The 25,365-nt window shown below is 41.1% G+C and overlaps 1 protein-coding gene across 1 annotated transcript in view; it reads right to left on the bottom strand.

Annotated features, from left to right (window-relative positions):
• The window catches only part of REEP5 (receptor accessory protein 5), a 43,715-nt gene extending 19,457 nt beyond the window's left edge, over nucleotides 1-24,258 (bottom strand). Inside the window, exons 1-2 of the mRNA XM_081231327.1 lie at nucleotides 24,054-24,258; nucleotides 23,279-23,372 (exon numbers count right to left, since the gene is read on the bottom strand). Of these exons, the coding sequence (XP_081087453.1) occupies nucleotides 23,279-23,372; nucleotides 24,054-24,171 (212 nt within the window). The 5' untranslated portion in view covers nucleotides 24,172-24,258. The remainder of the gene's footprint in view (nucleotides 1-23,278; nucleotides 23,373-24,053) is intronic.
• Between the last annotated feature and the right edge of the window lie 1,107 nt (nucleotides 24,259-25,365).

Below are 25,365 nucleotides of genomic sequence, written 5' to 3'. Positions count from 1 at the left end.
TAAACACAGAATCATAAAATGAATTGAAGGCAGCTAATTATAAAATAATGGCTTCTCACATGTGGACTGTGTTTGCGTTTTAGCTTTCCTCACGTAGAAGCTAGCTGATGTAATAGAAGGCCAAAGGAAGAGCGTAGGCAAGCATGTGAACCAAAGAACTAACAAATGTATACCCTTTACACGTAAGGTTTTTTTCCCCTCTGTGCTTTATTTGGTATAGAATATGGTTTACCTATTTATATTTAAGTGGATTTTTAAAATTATCACTACAATAAAAAAAACTTGTTTCTTACACATCCATCCTGGGCAGAGGGGATACATAGTTATATTTCACTTAAGGTCTTAGTTTTGGGAACCAAAGCAGTCCATGACTAACCAGCAAACACACATCCACACACAAATATAAACTGAAACAAACATTTATGAAACCACTGATATTTTCAATTCCATTCTATGTCATTATTATTTTTTTATTGAAGTATAGGTGATTTACAATGTTGTGTTAGTTTCTGGTGTATAGCAAAGTGATTCAGTTATATATATGCGTATGTATATATACTTTTTAATATTCGTTCCCATTATAATTTATTACAAGACATTGAATGTAGTTCCCTGTGCTGTACAGTAGGACCTTGTTGTTTATCTATTTTATATATAATAGTTTGTATCTGCTAATCCCAAACTCCTAATTTATCCCTCCTCACCCCCACTCCCCCTTGGCAACCACAAGTCTGTTCTCTGTGTGTCTGTTTCTGTTTTGTAGATAAGTTCATTTGTGTCATATTTTAGATTCCACATATAAGTGATATCACATGGTATTTGTCTTTCTCTGTCTTACTTCACTTAGTATGATAATCTCTAGGTCCATCCATGTTGCTGAAAATGGCATTATTTTGTTCTTTTTTATGGCTGAGTAATATTCCATTGTGTGTGTGTGTGTGTGTGTGTGTGTGTGTATATATACACACAGACACACACACACACAGACACACACCACATCTTCTTTATCCATTCATCTGTTGATGTATATTTCAGTTGCTTCCATGCTTTGGCTATTGTGAATAGTGCTGTTATGAACACTGGGATATGCGTATCTTTTCCACTTATAGTTTTATCTGGATATATGCCCAAGAGTGGGATGGCTGGATCATATGGCAACTCTATTTTTAGTTTTTTGAGGAATCTCCACACTGTTTTCCATAGTGGCTGCACAATTTACATTCCCACCAACAGTGTAGGAGGGTTCCCTTTTCTCCACACCCTCTCTAGCATTTGTTATTTGTGGACTTTTTAATGATGGCCATCCTGACTGGTATGAGATGGTACCTCATTGTAATTTTGATTTGCGTTTCTCTAATAATTAATAATGTTGAGTATCTTTTCATGTGCCTAGTGGCCATCTGTATGTCTTCTTTGGAGAAATATGTATATAAGGTTCTGCCCATTTTTAATTGGGTTGTTTGTTTTTTTGTTATTGAGTTGTATGAGCTGTTTGTATATTTGGGAAATTAATCCCTTGTCAGTTGTATTGTTTGCAAATATCTTCTCCCATTCTGTAGTCTATCTTTTCATTTTGTTGATGGTTTCCTTTGCTGTGCAAAAGCTTATATGTTTGATTAGGTCCCATTTGGGTTTTTTTGCTTTTATTTCTATTGCCTTGGAAAACTGTTATGTCATTATTATTATTATTTTTTTTTTTTTTGCTGTGTTGGGTCTTCGTTTCTGTGCGAGGGCTTTCTCCAGTTGTGGTGAGCAGGGGCCACTCTTCATCACGGTGCGAGGGCCTCTCACTAACACGGCCTCTCTTGTTGCGGAGCACAGGCTCCAGACGCGCAGGCTCAGTAGTTGTGGCTCACGGGCCTAGTTGCTCCACAGCATATGGGATCCTCCCAGACCAGGGCTCGAACCTGTGTCCCCTGCATTAGCAGGCAGATTCTCAAGCAACACCAGGGAAGCCCTGTTACGTCATTATTTTTAAGATGTTAGTCAAGATCCACAGATTCAAAAACAGAAAAACTACTGTAACAGTTCAAGTTCAGTCCCTCAAGGAATAAGCTTCCTAAGCTATCAACAATATGAATTCAAAAGTTTCCAAGCTGATACACTTGGAACACTCTACAGTAACACTGAAAAGTAGGAAGAACTCAAAATTGAACACACATATTGAACACAACTTTGTAGAAAAGCAAGGCCTGGGAAAAAAGACAGGAAAGATCACAGAGTCTCATTAAGGTAAAGAGAATTTTTAAATAGAACTTCTATTATTGAAGCATTTAATTACTGTTTTAATTAAAAATACCACAATGTTCATTTTTTAAAATGTGTCTACATGTCATAACATCATAAGCTAGTCAGAACAAGAAAGAACATAAAAGATAGTCTAACCCACTCAGTGTACAGTTGAGGAACCTAAGACTCAAAGAGGTTAAGAGAAGAAAAGAGCTTAATACTGGGATTTCCTGAATGCTATTTGCATATATACTGTCTTGTCCAAATGAGTGGATGCAAAATTGTGATTTATAAGCAAAATATATATTTGGTCATTCGAAAGACCAAAATATAGTTCTCCTATATATTTGGTCTTCATCCAGGTTCCTGCACAGCTCTCCAAACCCTTGCAATTTCTGAAGTGTTGAGAGGGATAAAGGTGTCTGTTGTTATGTTAATGAGGTGACTTTTATAAAGCACATAAGGAGGGGAGCTGGATGTCCCTGGAGCCAACTATGTGATTAGAGGGCTGGCACTTTCAGTCCCATCGCTGACCTCTGGGGAGGGGAAGGGGCTGGAGGTTAAATCGATCACCAACGGCCAATGATTTAGTCAGTCATGACTATGTAATGAAGCCTCCATAAAACCCCAAAGGACAGCTTTTTGTCCCTTTTCAGAGAGCTTCCATGTTGGGGAACCACAATGCTTCCTTGTGCCACTGTGCTGGACCCCAAACTCCACGAGGACAAAAGTTCCTTTATTTGGGACCTCGCCTATGTATCTCTTCATCTGGCTATCGATTTGTTTCCTTTTATAATAAATTGGTAATCTAGTGAGTAAATCGTTTTCCTGAGTTCTGTGAGCCATTCTAATTGAACCTGAAGAGGGGGACGTCGGGACCTCTGATTTATAGCCAGTTGGTCAGAAGCACAGGTTAACAACCCGGGCTTGTTACTGGTGTCTGAAGTGGAAGGCAGTCTTGTTGGACTGAGCCCTTTACCTGTGGAATTTGATTCTATCTCCGGTAGAAGGTGACAGAACTGAGGTGAACTCTCGGACTCTCTGCTGGCCTCTGAGAATGACTTGTTGGTGTGGAGAAGCCTTCGAATTTGGCCCTCTGCACATGGGTGATTCTTTGACAATGTGCTCTACTGCCATGTACCTATGCTAAATGGTATTTCAACTCGCGTATCAGAATGAGGATGTATCAACTTTTCAGGCAACACAGGGGATTCAAGAAATCCTAAGATGCAATCTCTATCCTTAGGTCATTTGTAGTTTTTGGCCTTTAGCCGAAGTGGCAAAGCTAAAGAATGGGAAGGGTAGGAACCTAATAATTATTTAATGTAACCTTCAGAATAGCCCTATGGAATAGGTAACGTTATTCTCATTTTTGAGAGGAAGAAACTGAGGCTTAGGGAAGAAAAATAACGTGGACAGGGCACCCAGCTGCAACAGCAGAGACTGGGTTTACACCCAAGACTAACTCCAACAAAGCCTGTGTCTGTTTCTCTATCCCAAGCTGTTTTCCTAATTGGGAGAACCACTCACTACCCGACTGCACAGCACTTAGCAAAGTGTCTGGTGCTAAGTGGGCAGCTACTAAATATTTATTGCATAAATATAAATACAAAAGGAGTTCATAATCTTACTTTTGGAAGGGACCAGAGTCCTCTATTGGAGAAAATCAAGGCTTAGAAAGGTTAACTTGGGCACAGAGCAAACAGGAGAAAAGGTCATAGTCTCAACATCCAGATTCCTAAAGGACCATTCCACCCTCCATCCTGCTTCCTTGAGGTGGGGGGATCATTAGAAGTGAAGAAGATGGGACTTCCCTGGTGGCTCAGTGGTTAAGAATCTGCCTGCCAATGCAGGGGACATGGGTTCGAGCCCTGCTCCGGGAAGATCCCACATGCCGTGGAGCAACTAAGCCCGTGCGCTACAACTACTGAGGCTGCGCTCTAGAGCCCGTGAGCTACAACTACTGAGCCTGCTTGCCACAACTACTGAAGCCTGCGCGCCTAGAGCCTGTGCTCTGCAACAAGAGAAGCCACTGCAATGAGAAGCCTGCGCACCGCAAGGAAGAGTAGCCCCTGCTCGCTCCAACTAGAGGAAGCCCACGCACAGCAATGAAGACGACGCAGCCAAAAATAAATAAACTAATTAATTAATTAATTTTTTAAAAAAAGTGAACAGGATGGTATTCTAAGTTGGTGCCCCAACCCCCAGGCCGTGGAGTGGGTACCAGTCCGTGGCCTGTTAGGAACCGGACCGCACAGTAGGAGGGGAGCAGCAGGCGAGCGACTGAAGCTTCATCTTCCGCTCCCCATCACTCCCTGTCACTCGCATTACCGCTTGAACCATCCCCCGCCCTGTCCATGGAAAAACTGTCTTCCACGAAACCAGTCCCTGGTGCCAAAAAGGTTGGGCACCACTGCTAGTCCACTCGTTCTCAAGCTTAGATGATGATCCACATCCACCTTGGGAACTTTTAAAAACTATACATGCCCAGGTCCTTCTTCAGATCTAGTGACTCAAACTCTACCATGTACAGCACAGGTATGTGCTTTTAGAAACATATGCAGGTGATCCTAACACACAGCCAAGTTTCAGAATCACTAGCTCCAAGTTCCAGTTTCATTACCACTTCATCATGTCATTTCTAGGACAGAAAATCAAAATGACTGATTTGGGTCCCATCAGCTATAGCCAGAGGGGAGGCTACCCCTTTCCAGCAATGAATGAGAAGCCAAGAGACAAGAAAAGCTCAATCCTAGAGGAGCTCTGGAACTGTCCCAACAGCAGCTGACAGCAATTCCACCACTCTCTCCCAAGTCCTGGGCCACTATCTCTCTAGTGCCACCTTGTCATCAAATGGCAGGTGTCAGCAGTGACCTTGGGCTCAGAACTACTCCCAGGGGTTTGGGAAGGACACATTCACAAAAGATGGGCACCATGGTCTTACATTGCTCTGTGCCCACTGTTACTGCCACATTCTCACCACTGGCCCAAAGCCTGGCCACCTAAGCCCAGAGCTGTGGCTCCTTATTCTCTCCTGAGCCACGTGCCATGTTCTAGAGGCAAAGCTTCACCTCCCTCAAGCAGGTGGCAAAAGGAAGCAAGGCCTGGGTGAGCAGGAGATGGGCCTAGGGTGAGGACGATGGTTGGCAATATTATGGGAGCAGCTAGCAGTTCTAAAAATTCACTGAGCGAATTAGAAATGGTAGAATGTTGAGCCGGAAGATATCTTAAAGCACTAGTTCAAATTCCACATTTTATAGACACAAAAAATGAAGTTCAAAGAAGAAAGAGTGATATTAAAATGAATTTCAACTCAAACTAAAAGATTATAGAAAAAAAAGATTATAGAAGCATGTGTTTACACATTTTTTTAAGGGCAGAATGGACTGTTTAAATAAATTTGGGTATATCCATACAATGAAATATTCTGAAGCCTTTGAAAAGGATATTAACAGGAAAAGATGTCCAAGATATAGTGCTGTGTCAAAAGAGATTACTAACTTTGTGTTTAAAAGAAAAAAGAAAGATATATATTTGCATGTGTTTACAGACCAAGAATGGTATTCAGAAATATTTATTTCAAGTTGTATACAGTTAATCCTGAGTATTGGGATTGCAGAATTTTACTTTTTTAAGATCTCTACAATGAGTATGTGCTATTTTTTTTAAATGACGTACAGCCAGTGTACAATATTATATAAGTTACAAGTGTACAGTACAGAGATTCACAATTTTTAAAGGTTATATGCCATTTATAGTTATTATAAAATATTGGCTATATTCCTTGTGTTGTACAATATATTCTTATAGCTCATTTTATACCTAACAGTTTGTATCTCTTAATCCCCTACCCCTATATTGCGCCCCCCGTCCCCACTGGTAGCCACTAGTTTATTCTCTGTGAGTCTGCTAGCATGTACTATTTTTTTTTTTACTGGAGTATAGTTGATTTACAATGTTGTGTTAGCTTCAGGTGTACAGCAAAGTGAATCAGTTATACATATATAGCATGTACTACTTTTAATAATGAAAGTGAGGAAAAATATTTCTGTTTGGAAGGAAAAAAAACCACAGGGCACCAGACTTTATACAACTACTTTCTCCTATGAGACTAGGTCTCTCTTTAGGGCTTTGTTAAAAACAAACACTAAAGTGAACATCAGACACATTCATTTAATTTCTCTCTTGAGGAAACAGCTCATGATTTTCTAACAAACAAACTTCTCTAACAATGATTAGACACAATCTATTGTGTTTTAGGGCTTTAAAAGGGCTTCAATACACACAGAAAGACACAGAGGGAGAAAAGAAAGTCACATGGCCCATCATATGTGATTCACTCATTCTGATTTCCTCCTTAAACAAAGCAAACTATCAAAAAATTATTAATTACACTGAACTATGAAAGAGCCAGGCTTTTCCCTTCATTTCTTCCCAATGCTCACCTGGCTTTACATCATTTCACCATTCTTGGCTTGCAGCTTTGTATCCTGGTTCTACCACTTACTAGGTATTGGTTGGCCAAAAAGTTCGTTTGGTTTTAAGTAGACACATTTTTCATTTTCACCAAGAACTTTATTGAACAACGTATTCATGAGCCGAATGAACCTTTTGGCCAGCCCAATACATGACCGTGGGCAAGTTATTCTGGGCCTCAGTGTGCTCATCTGTCAAGTAGAGATGATAAACCTCATTGTGTTGCTGTGAAGATTAACTTAGTTGATACATGTTAAGCACTTAAACAGGGTAAGCATTCAGAAATATTACCTTATTAGGTAGTAACTATAATATGGTGGTGATAGTTTATTATTATCATAGGGAGGCAAGAGATTAAAAAGAAAAGAGCAATAAGAACACTCCAGTCCTTCTGGCTAAGTAGAACAGGTAAAGGATTAATAGCATTGTTAACAAGGCTAAAGGGTGATTAGGGAATTACTCATGAATTTTAATTGTACCTCACTCTCCAAATCCCAAATGCTACAGAGAGTAAAGGGTTAGCTGAAATCCAAAAATCCTATTTGCAGGTCAATGGCAACAAATTTGGACGCTGCTGAAAACATTTTTCAGGCCCATGCTACAGGGGAGGACTGGCCAAAAGTCTTGACGCTGGTATCAGATTGGTACTGATAGGGAGGTAACCACTGGCCAGCCCTCGTCCAGACCACCCAGCGCCAGTGACTGGTACTGGCTGCCTCTACCTTGTTGGCTCATCTATTTCTTTCTTTGCTGCTTTTTCTAAACGCAAGATCACGAACTAAAAATGGCCAAAGGATAGCGTTAAACATGTGTGAAGAAACCAAAGTTTGAGCAGATACAGTCCTGGGCTACCAGCATCCTCTCCCTCCCAAATTAAGAGTCATCATTCAGAGAACCTAAATATTAGCTTTGACCCACAGGCACCACTAAACTGCAAATCCCCTGAGTACTTTATTAGAATGAAATCATGTAAACTAAGGACAGTCCAGGGGTTTAAATAATTTTGTGAGGCAAAAGGAAGGTATTTTAGAGATGAACTAGTTCAAAAATCATTAACAGAGGCAACAGTCTTGTGATACCTTGGAGCTATGGGCATGGGCAGGAAAGCCAGCACTCCAAGGTGACCAGAAAAAAAGCCTGAACCTCTGCTGTCCCAGCCCTGGAATATCAACCTCCAGACTTCTTATTATGCTAGATAATTCAGTGGCTCAGGCCACGGTTGATGGAAGCAGCTGACTGAACCCTGATATAAAACGTGAGTGGCCCCACCAAAAGCTTTCTAAACCAAACTTACATTAGATATCTAGGTAACTGTCAGAAACAGCTCTGCTTCCCTTACTGAGGTTTTATCTATTGATTAAATATATCATTGTTTACAGTTAATGCTCATGTAGGAGGGCAGGGAAGAGATAACCCTCCATACTATTTTTAGAATTATTTCAGACACAACACATCCATCAGGGAAACATTCACCTTTACACACATCCTCTTAATTCAGATTCATGCTATTAGTAAGCAAAATAGATAAAAATGCTTTTCTATATATGAATTGTACAACCTATTTATATTTGTTTCTAATTCTTGTCTTTTTAGGACAAAGTCCATGTTTATTATGTGTAACATGTAAATAGCTTTCAGAGGTATAAGCAATTAACAAATATAAACAATAATATGTCAAATAATATGCTACCCAACTTTTACCTAATATTTACTATTATAAATATTCTATCGTTATATCATTAAGAAATTAAAACTAGCAAATAGGAAAAGCAGATATGTGGAGGAAAGCCATGTTTTCTAAGCCTTTGAGATATGTAATAGATATTTGTTACTGAGATTTTCTTCTTCCATCAATGACAACTTTAGTTATATTTATCATTGGGATGGATGTTGCATTCTCTTACTTTGATATAGTTATAAATTAAGCATTTTTAACACTATATTAACTTTTTCAGACTCAAAGGTTATTCCTGGTTAATGGGTATTTCAAAACCTTCATTTATGTCATTAAGTTGAAAAATGTCAATTTCCTACACTAGTATGAAGGATAAACTGTGTGTATATTATATTTAGTATTATATACATGTATGTCTACAATGAAGGAGAAGCATAAGATAGATGACAAATACAAAAAGCTCATTGAGAAGTTTTGCAATTATTTATTCCTATGTCCTATATTCCAAATGGTCTACTTCAAAGGTAGCTTCTAACAGGGAATAAGACTGTCTGGCTTAATCTTCTTTGTTAAAATTTTTCTTAAGATAAAAAGGAAATCAAAAACTAAGTAAGGGGGCTTCCCTGGTGGCGCAGTGGTTGAGAGTCCGCCTGCCGATGCAGGGGACACGGGTTCGCGCCCCGATCCCGGAAGATCCCACGTGCCGCGGAGCGGCTGGGCCCGCGAGCCATGGCCGCGGAGCCTGTGTGTCCGGAGCCTGTGCTCCGCAACGGGAGAGGCCACAGCAGTGAGAGGCCCGCGTACAGCAAAAAAAAAAAAAAAAAAAAAAAAAAAAAAACTAAGTAAGATTGTTTACTGTCAGTACAAACCAAAAACCTAACTGGCTCTACTTTTCTCCACTCAATTCTTAGTGGTGGGGAATGAAGTGAAATGGCCAGAGAGGCCCTGTCTAGGTAATCCACCGCAACTGTCAGTGACAGACTCTTTTGGATGCAAGCATATGCCGAGCATTGACCATGCACTGACACTGTACTGAAGCTCTGGGGCCAAAATAGTGATGCTCAAGGACATAAAGTCAAAAACAGTCAAAAGATCATTCCATTCTTAAGTAAGCAGCACACGTGTGCGTGGGGAGGGGTCCAATGAAGGAGTTATGGGAGACTGGAAATCTCAATGGAAACAAAACAAGTAAAAAATAGGTTTAATATTTAAAAATTATTCGTTAAACCATGCCCAGGGCTTAGGAACGTGTATACCACTGTACCAAAAGAGAAGAAAACCACTAGCCATATTTATAACCTGGAAGAAGAAAACTTTATGGTACTTTATTGCGCCTTAGAATAACGAAATCTTAAGCTGCTGATCTAAGTACAGGAAAAAGTAAGATAAGGAACAGAAGAAGAGTAAGCGAAAAAAATAAGTGAAAGGAAATACTACTTGGGGGGGGGGTTTCCTTAATCATTTAAAGTTCAATGACATGGAGTTAGACAACCATGACTATGATTGTCAGTTTTCCTCTTTGTATGTTAATCAAAAGTAGCCACACTTAATTAAGCACTTACTAAAATCTTGATCCTGTGCTAGTGTTTAAGTTATCCCTTCCTTTCACATTTGAGAAAACTGAGTATTATAAAAGTTAATCTATTTCCCCAAGGGTTAATTCAACTAGTAATTATCAGGTCCATGTACATATGTTTCTGATCACTCACACCAAAGAAACTTAGGTACACACTACCTGTACTGTACATGGTTCATATGTAACTTAGCCACTACAGTTCACACTAGCCAAATGATATAAAATTAAGTAATATTATATGTCTTCAGACCACTGGCTTTACTACTGAAACCAGTTGTACTCATCAATAGGATTTTAATGAGTTTATTATATTACCAGACAGGACATCAAAAAAAGCAGCTCATGAAAAAAACCTATAACAATAAAAAGCTTTGAGATGTGCTGTTGGTAAAGAACAGAAAGGAAACTACTTCTGGTCCATTTGCTCTGTTTTATTTCTAACGTGGTAAGTTATGTTTAATAACAAATATTCCAGAGTTCAAGGTAGAGTCTTTGAAGCATGAATATGAAGAATACGGACCATAATGTTTATAATCCTTTCTGATACAGCAGACACACAGTGTGACCATCCACAGTGCCCACTACGTGTAGGACTGCTTTTGGCTGTGTTTATTAGAGAGTGGGAAGCAGGAATTCCTGATAGCTCAAAATAATTTTCCTATTTCCTATTACTCTGTTTAGCAGTCTGCCATTGCAAATATTATTTGACACATACAGTGTGTCAGATTAGAAGGAAAAAAAATCACACATTTTAAGACATGAACAATATTCTATTTACATGCCAGTAAGGAAAAGATTTTTCTTCTTCATGGAAAAAAGAAGGTCAGAAACTATGGGCACTCAGAAAAGTACACTTGTTTTTCACTGCAGAGTAAGTGTGCTTTCGAAGCAAGAGAGAGAACCAACAGAGCAAGAGATCAAACAAACAAAGGGAAAAAACTAAACATACAATAAAACCAATTTGCTTATTTACTGTTTATATCATGCTCAATCCTCCTCCCCACCCCAAAAAAGATACAATCACTAGCAGCAAATATGCTTCTTAAATATGTAGAAACTATAAGATGACTATACAAGAACAATGAAAAAATATACCATGTTCCTTTCATTTTTAATATAGTGTTCTCCTATAGTATAAAATGACTGACTTAATGAAATGCATAATATAAGGTAAATTCACAAGCAAATGCATTTTAAGATGAGTCTGTAAAACATCTCTAATGGAGATTAAATTACAAAAAAACCAAAAGCAGTCATTTACTGGACAAATATTTTGGTGTTTAATTATACTGATCTTATTTGTCAATTGTTCACCATTTTGTTTTTTAATGCAAAATGGAAGCTTCAGTCACAGTTGAATATAAAGCATGAGGAATGTTGGCAGTGGGCAGGCCAGGGGAGTCAGGCACCCCTACATCTACGCCTGGCTTTGCCTCAACAGACTTGTGACCTGAGTCATAAAACTTCATTTTGTCTCCTCGATTTCCAAATCTGGTAAAGATGGCTATAGCCCCAGCAGCCTGATCTCTAAGACCTCTCCTAGCTAACATTTTATAACTCAAAACAGAATGCATTTAGACTATTCAATAGACAGTTAAAAAGGATGAACGCCTGAAGCAATAAAACAGCAGATGCAAAAAACAAGGTCGTACTGCATAGCACAGGGAACTATATTCAATATCTTGTAATAAACCATAATGGAAAAGAATATGAAAAAGAATATACATGTAAAACTGAATCACTTTGCTGTACACCACATTGCAATCACTAACACAACTTTGTAAATCAACTATACTTCAGTAAACAAACAAACAAAAAAACAGCAGATGCAAATCCTACTATGACAACCCTCTGTCAATAAAATTGATGGCTCTGTATATATAATATCTGTGTCAGGTCTGGCATCGGAAAATTTAACTTACGCTCAAGCACCCTCACAACCTGCACAAGAACAACCTAAACTGACCTTTCCCATACAAAAGAGGGCCACATCAAGATGTAGACAGCAGTCCAGAGTTACCTCTGACGTGTAAGTGATCCCTTTACTAGATCACCTGGCCAAACTACCAGAAGCTGCAGGATATATATAGTAGCCATGTGAGAGGGATGCATGATAGCTCCACTCCCTGATTCTTCCACTCCCAGGAATCAGGGAGTGTTAGAATGAAATCGGGATAGGTTTCTGCAGCCCCTGCTTATATTTCAACTGCTACAAAAGTAATTTCATTAGCAATTTTTGAAATTGTTTTTAAACTTCTGCTATAATCATTTATTCAAAAAATTAATTACTTGGTAATATTATTGATAGGCACTAAATATCTTAAAATGGCCAATAAATATTTATACTTGTTTTAAATACTGAGGATATTAAGTTGAAAAACAGAGTTCTCATTCAAAGTCCTAAAAAAGAGAGCTCTAGGATGGGGGGAGAGGGAGGCAGCTCAGAAGGACAAAGAGACCCTATCTCCAGGGCCTCCATAAAGAGAACAAAAAAAGTTCATTAAAGTTCATAGGGAACACTCCAGAACAGAGTCTTAGGAATGAGATCGCCCTCCACAACTGCTTTAGAGCCCAGAAACTAGATCATGAATAAATCGTGTAAATCTTATTTGCTCCTCAAAGCTTTCTTTTCTCTATGACACAGGCAAAGGGAAAAAAACAAAAACATAACCAAAATGCTGGCTTTAATTATCTACATTTAAGTTTTCTCCACAACTTCTTCCTTTTAAAATAGTTCAGTAATGCTAGCCATAATACTTAGTGAAAACACAACCAGTAAAAAGCTGACAAAGGTAAATGTTTAAATGTTTACGACTACACTGTTGCTTAAGGCATTTACAGAATGCCAGTTATATTTTTGGTCCAAGTGCCCAGTAGGCCAGAATATGTGCATGTGCTTCACGCTACCCAGAGAAGGAAAGTGTGGGCATGAGCTGCTCTGCCCTAAAGCGCTAGTAACAAAGAACACAGTTACAGAGAAAAGCTGGTGTAATAGGAACATAAGCAGCTTAGTAGAAAATATATCTGCTCCCAAGTGCTCATGAGTAAAAAAAAAGAAAAAAAAAAGATAATTACAAGTTATTTAAAAAACACAAGAACACAAACACACCCCTTACTAATGAGTCCATGAAGACAACCACAAATACACATCCTCCAGCAACATTAGGGAAGCCTAGCTCTGCTTCAGATGACTTGCTCTTGAGAAACAGAAAGTGGTTCAGAACCATCAGTCAGAACCATGGCGACTTCCCCAAATTCTCCTCTGGGTAGTGAACCTGTTCAGGAATCTGCCATTACAAACTGTAAATAAGTAGATTTCAACCCTTTTTAACCTATATTCCCTCATGTTATCTGCTGTGCATCATTTGCTAAGATGTTGTAGCTTTTACTTGTGGTTGACTGTATTACAACTCTTGTAGTTATTTTGACTGTCTCCTTCAAATATTCTCCCTCACGATCCCCTTTTCTGATCTGACCTCATAGGGACCATCCCCAAACATCTCCCCCTTGAGATTCGTTGCCTCCTGACAAAGAACTAAACACAAGGCTGCATTTCCTCAGGAGATACAGTGCAGTGTGTCATCTTCAGATGGGCATGCACTGCTTAAAAAAAGAGCAGGTCTCTGCACATTATGAGCTATATTGCTGCTGTTGTAAATCAATGCTGTACCACAGCCAACAAGAGAAAGAACTTGTTAGTAATATATTCTAACTCATGTTCACAAAACACTGCAAATGACTATGTGTGCAGATATATGATTTGGGATAGTGGTACCTTATTTGAGAACTACACTGCATGAAGGTCATGCATTTGTATTGACAGTGTCAAACTGATAAAAGAAAAACTTACATCAATAGTTAATTTTCATCTCTATATAAGGTTATGGCATGTATCTGTGGGACACTCAAAGAGCCATATGGGAAGCAATATAACGAAAAGTTAAAAACATGGGCTTTGGGGCCAAACTCCCTAGGTTTAAATATCAGTGTCACCATCTACTGTTATGAGACCTTAATCAAGTTACTTCTTTCTCTGTTTCCTCACCTGTAAAATGGGAATAATCATAATACCTATATCATAGGGTTGTTATGAGGATTAAATAAGCTATATTTATAAAGCACTTAAACAGATATATTTAAGTATTTATTAAATTAAGGGCTGCACAGGTGTTCAGCAGCCGTGCAAAAACCTAAAAGCAGTAACACTCTTTGTACTGATAGCAAAAGGTTAAAATGGGCTGGTGAGGACACACAGAAGATAAAATGACACATCACTAAAGTGGGTATCAGATTTGAAGTGTTGCCAAACATTAAATACAGACATTAAAATTCTGGACTCTAAGCATATTTAATCTTTTCAAGCTTGGTACTAAAATATGCCTAAATGTGCTTTCACATTTCTGTGTAGGTCTGGAGCCCTCAGTTACAAGTCTAGCCTCTGTGTGACCTTGGAAAACCTTCTAACTCTCTCTATCCCTCTATCTTTTGAAAAGTGATCAGACTACATGTTTCATCTCTAAGGCCCAGCTCTGATAGTCCCAGGAAGGTGGCCACCTGATCCTTAAGAAACATACGAAATATATGAGAGGAAAAGTAATAGACGTTTTAATATAATTTTAAACAAAAAGATGGCTGAGTTGGACAAAAAGCCAACCCTCCTCCTTTCCCTTCTCTGCAGGGCAAAGATAAAAATAGAAAACAAAGTCATTAGACTTCTGTCATAACTACACTTGAATAAAGAAGCAGGGACAGGAGCAGCCTCCACATTCTGGGACCACTGGGAGGCAGTTACCTTCAGTCTCGGGCTCTGACTTTGTGTATATGACGGTGCAGCGAAGCACACTCCCCGAGAGGTCTCTCAGAAAGACTCACTTTTGTGCCATTCAAAGCAGGGCCGCCCCAGAAACAAAGAACCACGTATTATATGATTCCATTTGTATGAAATGTCTAGAACAGGCAAATCCATAGAGACAGAAAGTAGATTGGTGGTTTCTGAGGACTGGGGTGTAGAAGAAATGGAGAATGACTGCTAATGGGTACAGGGTTTCCTTTGGGGTGATGAACATGTTTTGGAATTAGAAAGCGGTGATGGAGACTCCAGGAGGGCCCACACCAAGGAGAACCTCCCAGAATTTCTGCTGCCAGTGGCCTTGTTCCCATGGTGAGCCACAGCCGCCCCCCACCTCTGCAGGAGCCCTTCCAACACTAGCAGATGGAGAACTTAATGTTCTAGATGATATTTTGACTGAAGTACCAGAACAGGATAATGAACTCCAAAATCCAGAGAGTGAACAAGATAAAAATGAGAAAAAGGGTTCACAAAGAAAAAGTGACCAAATGGAATCTACTGACACAAAGCGACAAAAGCCTTCTGTTCATTCAAGACAATTGATTTCTAAGTCACTGAGCTCATCAGTTAGCAATAACAAAAGAATGATTAGTACAGGGCTTCCCTGGTGGTGCAAGTGGTTGAGAGTCCGCCTGCCGATGCAGGGGACACAGGTTTGTGCCCCGGTCGGGGAAGATCCCACATGCCGCGGAGCGGCTGGGCCCATGAGCCATGGCCACTGAGCGTGCGCGTCCGGAGCCTGTGCTCTGCAACGGGAGAGGCCACAACAGTGAGAGGCCCGTGTACAGCAAAAAATAAAAATAAAAAAGAATGGTTAGTACAAAAGGAAAGTCAGTCAGAGTATAAAAATGAGGAATATCAAAGATCTGAAACAAACATACATCTAGAAACTGGTCAGAAAATTCGTTTGTCAAGCAGTGCCTCCAGAGAACCTTATAAGAGTCAACCTGAAAAAACATGTCTGCGGAAAAGGGATCCTGAAAGGAGGGTCAAATCCCTTACGCCAGATGGTTCTGAGAGAATTGGGCTTGAAGTGGACAGACGTGCAAGCAGATACAGCCAGTCTTCTAAGGAGGAAGTGAACTCTGAAGAATATGGCTCTGACCATGAGACTGGCAGCACTGGTTCCGCTGATGAGTAAGGCAACAACACTGAGAATGAGGAGGAAAGGGTGGAAGATGTGGAAGAAGATGAAGAATTAGAAGATGTAGAGTAAGATGAAGAGGTGGATGACGATGGTGAGGAGGAGGAGGAGGAGGAAGAAGAATATGAACAGGATAAGAGAGACCAGAAGGAAGAGGGAAGTGTTTGACACCCGAAGTGAGGCTAGCCACTCTGATTCTGAATCCATTTCCTTCACAGATGCGTCTGTCAGATCTGGTTCAGGAACAGATGGATCAGGTACTAAATTTTTTTTTTTTTTTTTTTTTTTTTCAGTACGCGGGCCTCTCACTGTTGTGGCCTCTCCCGTTGCGGAGCACAGGCTCCGGACGCGCAGACTCAGCGGCCATGGCTCATGGGCTTAGCCACTCCACAGCATGTGGGATCTTCCCGGACCGGGACACGAACTCGTGTCCCCTGCATCGGCAGGCAGACTCTCAACTACTGCGCCACCAAGGAAGCCCAAGGTACTAATTTTTATATGTAAAGGTTTGTCTTTTTTTTTTTTTAATTGACCTGATTGGTTTTTTTCTTGAATATGTTTAAATTGAATTATAAAATTTTTGAGGCAATGGGGGGGATGTTAGTAAGACTGTCCTGTGATTTTTTTTATATAGTGTACTTTTGAGTATTATAAATGCACTTGAATAAGGTTTACATATCTTAGTAAAGGCATTTCCCAGCTATAAACTATTATAAATGTACACTAGTCTGATTGTTTCTCTATAAGGAAATGTATTTGAGGTTTTAATGTTATAAATTCTTAGATTTCCATACTAGTCAACAGCAGCTTATTTAAAACACTGATGTACTTGAAGTATATTCATATGGAACCCATCTGCTAGGTATAACAATATTTTCATGTTAAATGCCTCTAGATTTCCATTATGTGGCAACAGAAATCAAAATAACTTTTTCTCTCTGGAGCTCAAACTTTCTTTCATTTCTGTACCTGTGGGTTGACTGACGGGCAGGGATGCCAGAGGGCTGGGTATAAAGGTACAAGATGGAAAATAAGAGTATAAAATTATTGTGGAGAGACTGGGTAAGAGGCATCTTGGGTCATTCCTTCAATATTACATGCCCTGCCACTTTATCTTTATCTGACCCATGAGACTTGACTATGGGAATGGTAGATAGTTGCAGTCATTAGGCTGATCCGGGAGCCCTCTTTTCGGGGGAAATTCAGAGGGTAGAACAAGGAGACGTCAGGGTACTTAGAAACCGCTGGTCACTCTGTGATGATTATACTCTCATGGCTGTCTTATGTAAAGATGCAGCCAGATCTCCTACCTAGGCCAAATGTACTAAATATTGGGATACAAGAAAAATTCTATTCTTTTGATATATTTGATAGTTACAATGCCTTTATTATAGAATTTTATCATTTTAATGTAGTACATTGTTAGTAAATCATATTCTTGATATAGTGTAAATGATAAGAGCAAATGACCAGGTATTTTCTAATTGGCACCTGAAGTGCTTCTTTGCTCACTAGAGTTCTAGGTTTAGGAGTTTAGACAGGTTTTGAAGGAGGTTAAAAAGTTAAACTGAATAGATGGGTAGTTGGCTTTAATATAAAAACTTGTGGAATCTTTAATCCTACTATTCCATCATACTTTTTGCAAACTGATGGGATATACGTTTTATAATTTATGATAATGGATAAAGAACAAAAATTGCATTGGCAATATGAATGAATGTTCACTTATTGTGGAGAATGCGTGAAACCTGTAAAAGTAGGGAACATTTTATTATAGGAATCTTCTTTTTGGTGTCCGTGTTAGGAATGATATTTCTTAGACTTGAATGTTTATCCTGTTTAAGTCAAACAAGGGAGACATATAAATATGTAGGGCCTGAAATAATGTGTATTTTTATTTTATTTTATTATTTTCTTTTTATAAATTAATTTATTTTTGGCTGCTTTAGGTCTTTGTTGCTGTGCGCAGGCTTCCTCTAGTTGTGGTGAGCAGGGGCTACTCTTCGCTGCGGTGCGCGGGCTTCTCATTGCGGTGGCTTCTCTTGTTGCGGAGCACGGGCTCTAGGCGCACGGGCTTCAGTAGCTGTGGCGCACGGGCTTAGTTGCTCCACGGCATGTGGGATCTTCCCGGACCAGAGCTCGAACCCGTGTCCCCTGTACTGGTAGGCAGATTCTTAACCACTGCGCCACCAGGAAAGCCCCATGTATATTTTTAATAAATTCCTTAGATGCTGATACTTAGCAAGATACCTATTCATACTTTGTTTTTTGTGGATTAGACATTTCAGATTGAATGGTAGCCAATAGTTTTATAAAACCTGGATATTAAAACTGTTAAGAGACTTACCGTTAAAAAAGAGATACTTGCCTGGAACTCTTACTTTCTATATTAAAGGAAATTTGTGGCTTTTCTTTGGAAGAGCTCTTATGTGGAACATAATTTAAAGACTGTATTTAGTATGCAGAACATTATTATTTTTATTTTGGAGTAGTTTCTCTTCATAATAATGTGTGAGAGAAAAATGGGGTGGATCTGGAACTCCACCAGAGGTAAAAAAATTTTTTAAGATTTTTAAACACAAGGGATCACAGTTTAGTTTTTGTGTCATGAATTTTCTAGATTCCAGCTTATTTTACCTTATTTTTTCTCAAAATTTCAGTAATTTTCTTATAAAAGTGACACACTTGGTGGCTGTTCAGGGTTTATTTGTGAGACGACTTTCATTGTTTTTTTGACCTGAGAATAATAGTCGGGAGAGGGGAATCATAAACTTAAGAGCAGTGAAAGTTATTTATACAAAAAAGATTAAAAATCCTTGGAGATATTTTAATGGTAATGGTAATGCTATATTTAACATTACATAAAAATTGTTGGGTGAGACCCTACTTCTGCTTCTGTTATATTTCCTGCATCATCTTTTTTTAAAAATAAATTTATTTATTAAAAAAAAAAAAGCAGTGATGTTGCAAAACTTTATACTAACCGCTGCATTGTACACTTTAAAAGGGTTGCATGGAAATTATATCTCAGCAAGAAATGGGGGGAGGGGCAGGTCTGCTGTAATAATAAAGGTTCCTATTATTATCCAGTAGTCTGCCTTCTCTTATCAGAAATAGAAGGAAGTAGGGAGATTAAAGTCATTCTGTCAACAGCTCTTGATAATGAGAAGTCTGGAATTATATTTCAAATTGCCTATAAAGTGTGGCCAAAAAGTCTGGAAACTTAGAGGTAGAGGATTAATGGCCCTGCTCTCAAAGGGAAATGATATATGCAGAAAATAAGAGTAACCAGTAGGAAGGGGCTACCTGATAAGGCACTAGGTGCCCCGCCCCGAGGGCTAGCCAGGCCTCCAGCTGTCTAGTGCTCCAACATGACAAGGCCTGGTGTGAAGCCAGGTGCACTTGAGCCCCACCCACATATTTCCCCAGGTAGTGAGTCACAAGAAAAGCTACGAAGCCAAATAGGCTTTTCCTTATTTTACTTCTGCACCCTGCAGCCTCTAAGCCTATCACTGACCATTAAGCACAATCTGTGGGCCACTCTATGGTGGCCTAAGGAAAGGAGGCAGCAGGAGCAAAAGCTGAAAGCTGAGAAAGGAAGGACTATTAGCAATAGTTTGGCAGGATCACCAATTCCTTCCAGGAATCACAGCAGACAGAATGACCTTAAAATGTACATTGTAACATGTCACCTCCTACTTAGAACCGATCCAAGGCAATCAGAAAACATGCAAACTCCCCACAGCCACCTGGAATAAAATGCACACTTGGTGTGCCAGCCACCAGCTGTGCCTGATGGCACCTGCACCTCTCTGGTCCTCCTTCGCCCCTCTTCCCTCTCAGAGCTTCCAACGCACCAGGTCCTCCAACAGCCCAAGTGCCTGGCTGCCCAGGGCCTGGCACACGCTGCTCCCTCTGCCTGACTCTGCTCTCAGCGGGCAGCTTCTCATCCCTCAAGTCTTAACTCAAATAGCAGCTCAGATAAATACCTACAGGGGGCCCCTCCTGTTAATCTCTACCACAACTCCCTGCGGGTGCTCTGTGGAGGGCTCACCACACTGTCACTACTTTACTGTTTATTGTAGTCTACCCTGTAGACTAGTCATGCAAAGATGGGGAGTATGTCCAACTTAGTCCCTGGTGTATCTGAGGTGCTGCCACAGTGTCTGGTGCATGGTTGGCATTTGATGTTTGCTAAATAGATGAACCTGTATTTTTAAAAATAACTCTGGCTGGGGAGAATTCCAAGAGACAAGGAGAATAATTAAAGTGGTCACAGATCACATCTTAAGTAACACTGATTGTGGTGCTACTAATAGTACCACTTACAAGGACTTGCTTTCTGACAATTATACAATTGTAATTGTAATTATACAATTACATCAGTTAAGCAATGAACAGACTTGATTTGACTAATATAACTGTGATTGCCTGAACGTTTACTAACTGTGTGCTTTTACTGTGCACACAATCCCATGTGTCCTTGAACCTCCTTCACAAAGCAGAGGCCAGGTGGGCCTGTGGGCTATTCCCAGGGTTAGCAGGCTGTTCTTCTGCCCCTTTCACCCCCTCTTCAAGTGTAACAAGCACAGGTTATGCTGCTGCTCTACAGCAGGGCTTCTCAGCATGGGCTGCACATGAGACTACTTTAAAAATTCCGAAACCCAGGCTGCACCCCAGACCAATTACATCAGAATCTCTGGGGATAGGGCCCAGGCATCAGCACTTTTTAAGGCTCCTCAGATAATTCCAATGGGCAGCCAAGGCTGAGAAGCACTGTTTTAGTGAAAAATCGAAGCACCCACAGAGACCAACCTTCACTTAATTCCCTTATGATAATAGGATCTTGTATTCATTTTAAAGGTAAAAGAGCTGGTTGTACCAAAAGGAAGCATCCTATGAATAAATACTAATCTAGAGATACTCATAAACTGTTTCCTGAATGTTTATTTAAATCCCCTTTTTTAGATTTTTAATACTCTTCCAGCTCCTATTAAAGTGTACTACAAATGTCACTTTGCCTCAAAATACTCAGATAGAAAAGTGTGTCTACTTGGTGAATAAAAAAATTCTAAAATATATAAAACCCACTTACCTGAACTACTCAGATACATGACCATCTCTACCATTTCACAGAACTCCTAGCGATAGACACGAACACTTAGTTTCTTGTAAATAAAGAGAGCCAATAATATTCAATTGACTATGTAGAAAATGAATGAAAGAATGAGTTCAAACAAACGATAAAAAACTTTAATTGACTTGCTTGAAATTACTTTAAAATATGACTTTAAAAATGGCTCCTGCTAGAAAGAGAGTCACATGTAGAGAACAAACTTATGGTTACCAAGGGGGGAAGGGCGAGGTGGGATGGACTGGGAGACTGGGATTGACATACAGACACTACTATGTGTAAAATAGATAAATAATGAGAACCTACTGAATAGCACAGGGAACTCTACTCAGTGCTCTATGGTGACCTAAATGGGAAGGAAATCTAAGAAGAGTGGGTATATGTATACGTATAACTGATTCAGTTTGCTGCACAGCAGAAACTAACACAACATTGTAAAGCAACTATACTCTAATAAAAATTAATTTAAAAACAGACAAACAAAGTGGCTCCTGTTAGAATTAATCCACTAGGTCAAAGAAAAGCATGTCCAAGCCCTGTCTGCCTTCAGTCACATCCACTACCACATACAAGGATCTACACATCCCACCCAGAAACATATTTTTACTTTTCTAAAGCCCATATCAATCATCTAATCACACCAACAGACAAGGTTATGTTTCTCACAAGATTACTCACCAAATAGCACTGATGTGGAAAAAATGTTTTTTATGCTCTTCAGTATTTTTAAAGATCCACAGTCTTCCCTAGTTCAAAACAATTCAAGCAGCTAGGCAGTTACTAAATGTGATCAATAACATCTAAAGCACAAACTTGAAAAATGCTTCAAAATCTTTCTTACTAAAAGAATTCTTACAAGTAGAATACACAAACAGAAGAAAAGTAAAGGAATGTTCTACCTGGTTATTTTGTCCATTATCACAGACACAGTGATATGCAAGCCATTTTGAACCAGTGTTGCCTACAAACTTTCTATCTACACCATCTATTATTTTATGGAGAACTGCTATTCTTATAACTTTTTCATTGATCTGAAAGTCAAACCAGTTTTTCTGGTCTGTCCTCATAACCGTTTGGTATACACAAACAGTGTGGATGGTACTTTAGTAGATAATGCTGGAGAGGATCTCCAAATTCAAAAGCAAGTAGTGTCCTATATGTAGCTAGATTTTCTGGAGCCACTAAGTGTCTGTACCAGACTAATTCAGTAATTACTACTTATGTAATTTCTATTTAATTTTTCAAGTCAGAACTTTTTCTAAAACACATTTCCCCTTTCTAGTCATATATTAAATTCTAGCCTGGCCTATGATAGACACAGTTGCAATAACGTGTTATTGGTGTCTTAGCCTTCCAGCTGAAATTGTTTCTTCCTTTTTTTTTTTTATCCCTGTGGCTGAGGAAAGTTGTACAGACCAATTCAATAGAAGTAAAAACCCACCAGCTTTCTTCGGAAGAACTGTAGAATAAGACAAAATTTATTTGTGGGGAAGCATAATTCCTATTGAATGAATGGAAAAATGAAATTGTAGAATATTTTCAAATTAAACACACTGTAGAGTAAAAACAGCCTCAGCTAGCAGAAAAGTCAGATCGTAATCTAAGATTCACTTGTAATTTAGATTAATTATATAAATGGGTCATTTATATAACCAAGGAGATATATTAGGGATGCATTTTATAAGGTTTGGTTTTGTTTTTATACAGGGTAAGTGTTTCCCGTTTGCCTGTAATAAGTGGCCAGCCTTTTTAATATAAAGAAGACAAAATTCTCCCCAGTGTCTGAATTAACATTAACTCTGAACTAAAGAAGCTCTAGTTGATGGGGTTTTACTGTACATAAATATAAGGTGAAATACAGACTGAAATAATTATTAGGGAGAAAGAATCGGCTCTCTGTACCCGCTGAGATCGTCCCACCAGTAAAGGTCGACTTTGCTCTGCCTTTCATTTGTGCAGCTGTTAGAAGGCACACACTCCGTCAGTTTAACCTGATGAAATATACATTTCGGCTAGTCGAGATCAGGTGTCAAGGTAAGGCTCTAAAACGTGTAACCTTAAGCAGTCAGTTCCTACTCTTTGGTCCTCTGACCACTCTCCCAGGGAAATGCGGATGGTACAGTAACTAGCACAGCTCTGGATTGGGGAAGGGGAGTAAAGGGGAGGAAGGGACGGTTGCAGGGGGAGCCACTTACGAGACGTAGGCTGGGTAACCAAATCCTATCAGGTTGCAGAGGAGCGAGGCTCCATAACCGAACACCAGGTACAAAGCCACCAGCCCGATGACACCTGCAGACACGAGGAGGGAAGAGGGTCGGGTGGCACACAGGCGCTCCAGCCGGGCAGCCCCCGCCAACACCGCAAAGCTTGGCCCGTTCTAGGCATTGGAGAAAAAGAAACCGCACCGAGGCTGGGCCCGCGCCTTCTCGGGGCTTTGCCTTTGGTTTGGGGATACCCGGCAGGCCGCACCTTTGTGCCCTTCCTTCTCCCGTCCCTCCCGCAAGGGGCCCCACGCCACGCTGCGCACCACCTGCAGGAGCCCCGCTTCCTTCCCGGAGGGTCTGGGGAGGCCGGGATTCCGGCGCCGGCCCGCAGCCCCTCCCGTCCCGCGCCCAACTCCGCGGAGGGTCTGGCTAGGACCCGGTACTCCGCCACGGGGACCGCGCTCCCTCCCGCAGGGGCCCCGCCACTCGGCGCCAGCTCTGCGCTCGGCCACAGGCACGCGGCACTGGGCCGCAGGGCAGACACGTCAGCGCCGGCCGGTCCCCGGCCCCACGTCCCGGGTGCCCCGCCACCGGGCCGCCCCGGGCGAGGTCTCTGGTCCCTGGCCTGTCCAGGCGGCCAGTTATGTCCCCGACGACGCCACTCACCCCCCGTCTGTCACCGAGCCCGTGGTCCCAGCTGCGATGCGTCAGCCGCTCCCGGGCCGGGCAAGCGGCGGGATCCCGCGGGCCGCAGCCCCACACTCACCGAGGGCCATGTAGCTCCGGTTCACGCCGGTCTTGGCCTCGAGCTTGGCCAAGACGTCAGTCATGCAGTTCTTCTGGTGAAGGAACCGGTCGAACCTCTGCCTCATGGCTGCAGACATGGCGGGGACCGTCGCGCCGCCGCCTGTGGCTGCTCCTGGTGCCGGGTGGCCGCAGAGCGAGGTGACTGGGGCGGCAGCGGGCGGGGCGGGAGGCGGGCGCTTCCCGAGTCCCTCCGCTCGCGCCCTGCAGCCCCCCTTCTCGCCCCGCCCGGCCGCGCCACCCCCTCTCCCTCCCGCGGTCCTCGGCGAGCGCCACACCCTCGGCGGTGGCCCGAGCAGCCGCTGCTCCCTGCTGGGCGGCCGCCCCCTGCCTCTGTTAACTGGGTAAAAAAAGGGTGGTGAGTCTTGTGAGGTCCCTTCGGAAATCGTACTCGAAAGGAGGTGGAAAGGAGGGGGCAGGCGGCCTTGTTGCTCCCACCTAAAAAATAGCTGGACTGGTTTGATGTGCCTACCCTGCTCTGCTAAACCTGCTGAGACGTTTTAAATGTAGAAATTGAAATGCTCGACCATCCTGAAAGAACTCTTTGGTTGCAGACCTACTTTTCCCTTCGCTGTCAGTACTCGGCATAGTTCTTCTCACTTACAGATAGTAGTCTTTTTGAAAAGACCCTTGAAGAAACTTAGCACACCCTCCTCTGGGGACACCATTTCCAAGAAAAGTCCTGCCCTACACTGCTTAAACCATTTCATGGTGGGCTTGGCATTTGCTTGATCTCTGATACCATGGAAACTTTTCCAGACCCCAGCCGCGAAGTCAGTAGTGTGCGCTTGCCTACAAGCAAAATTACCCTGCAGAAGGTAATTCCAAATCTTTGGGCAGGACTTCACTTTGCTTCCTTCAGAATGTCGTGCTCATGCTCTTCCCCCACCTAAACCTAGGCTCTTGTTATCGCTCGCCCGTATTATTTCAGGAAACTCCCTTTGAAAGTATTCTTTCTTACTCCTGTGATCTGCACCCTGCTGCAGAGTTTTCCTCGTTGCTTAAGCTTGAAAGGCTCTCCGTTCCCTACAGACCAGAGCTCCCATTCCTTAGTATAGCATTCACTGGCCCTGCGCACAGACTTGCCCCCAACATTCTTTGTCCTACGCAGCCCCTCTGCTCTTTCAAATTGACTTTACAGTACTGCCTTACACTTCGGTGAAAAACTACCTTGCCCACTCTTAGGCTTTTCCTTTTGTGCTAATTCTCCCTCCTCTTTTCTTCCCCAGATCTTAGCTCAATTCTCTCAGTAGTCCCATGACCATCCAGGCAAA

Source organism: Mesoplodon bidens (genome assembly GCF_964165515.1).
Source record: "Mesoplodon bidens genome assembly, chromosome: 4".
Lineage (NCBI taxonomy): Eukaryota > Metazoa > Chordata > Mammalia > Artiodactyla > Ziphiidae > Mesoplodon > Mesoplodon bidens.
This window is presented reverse-complemented; position numbering and strand designations above follow the sequence as displayed.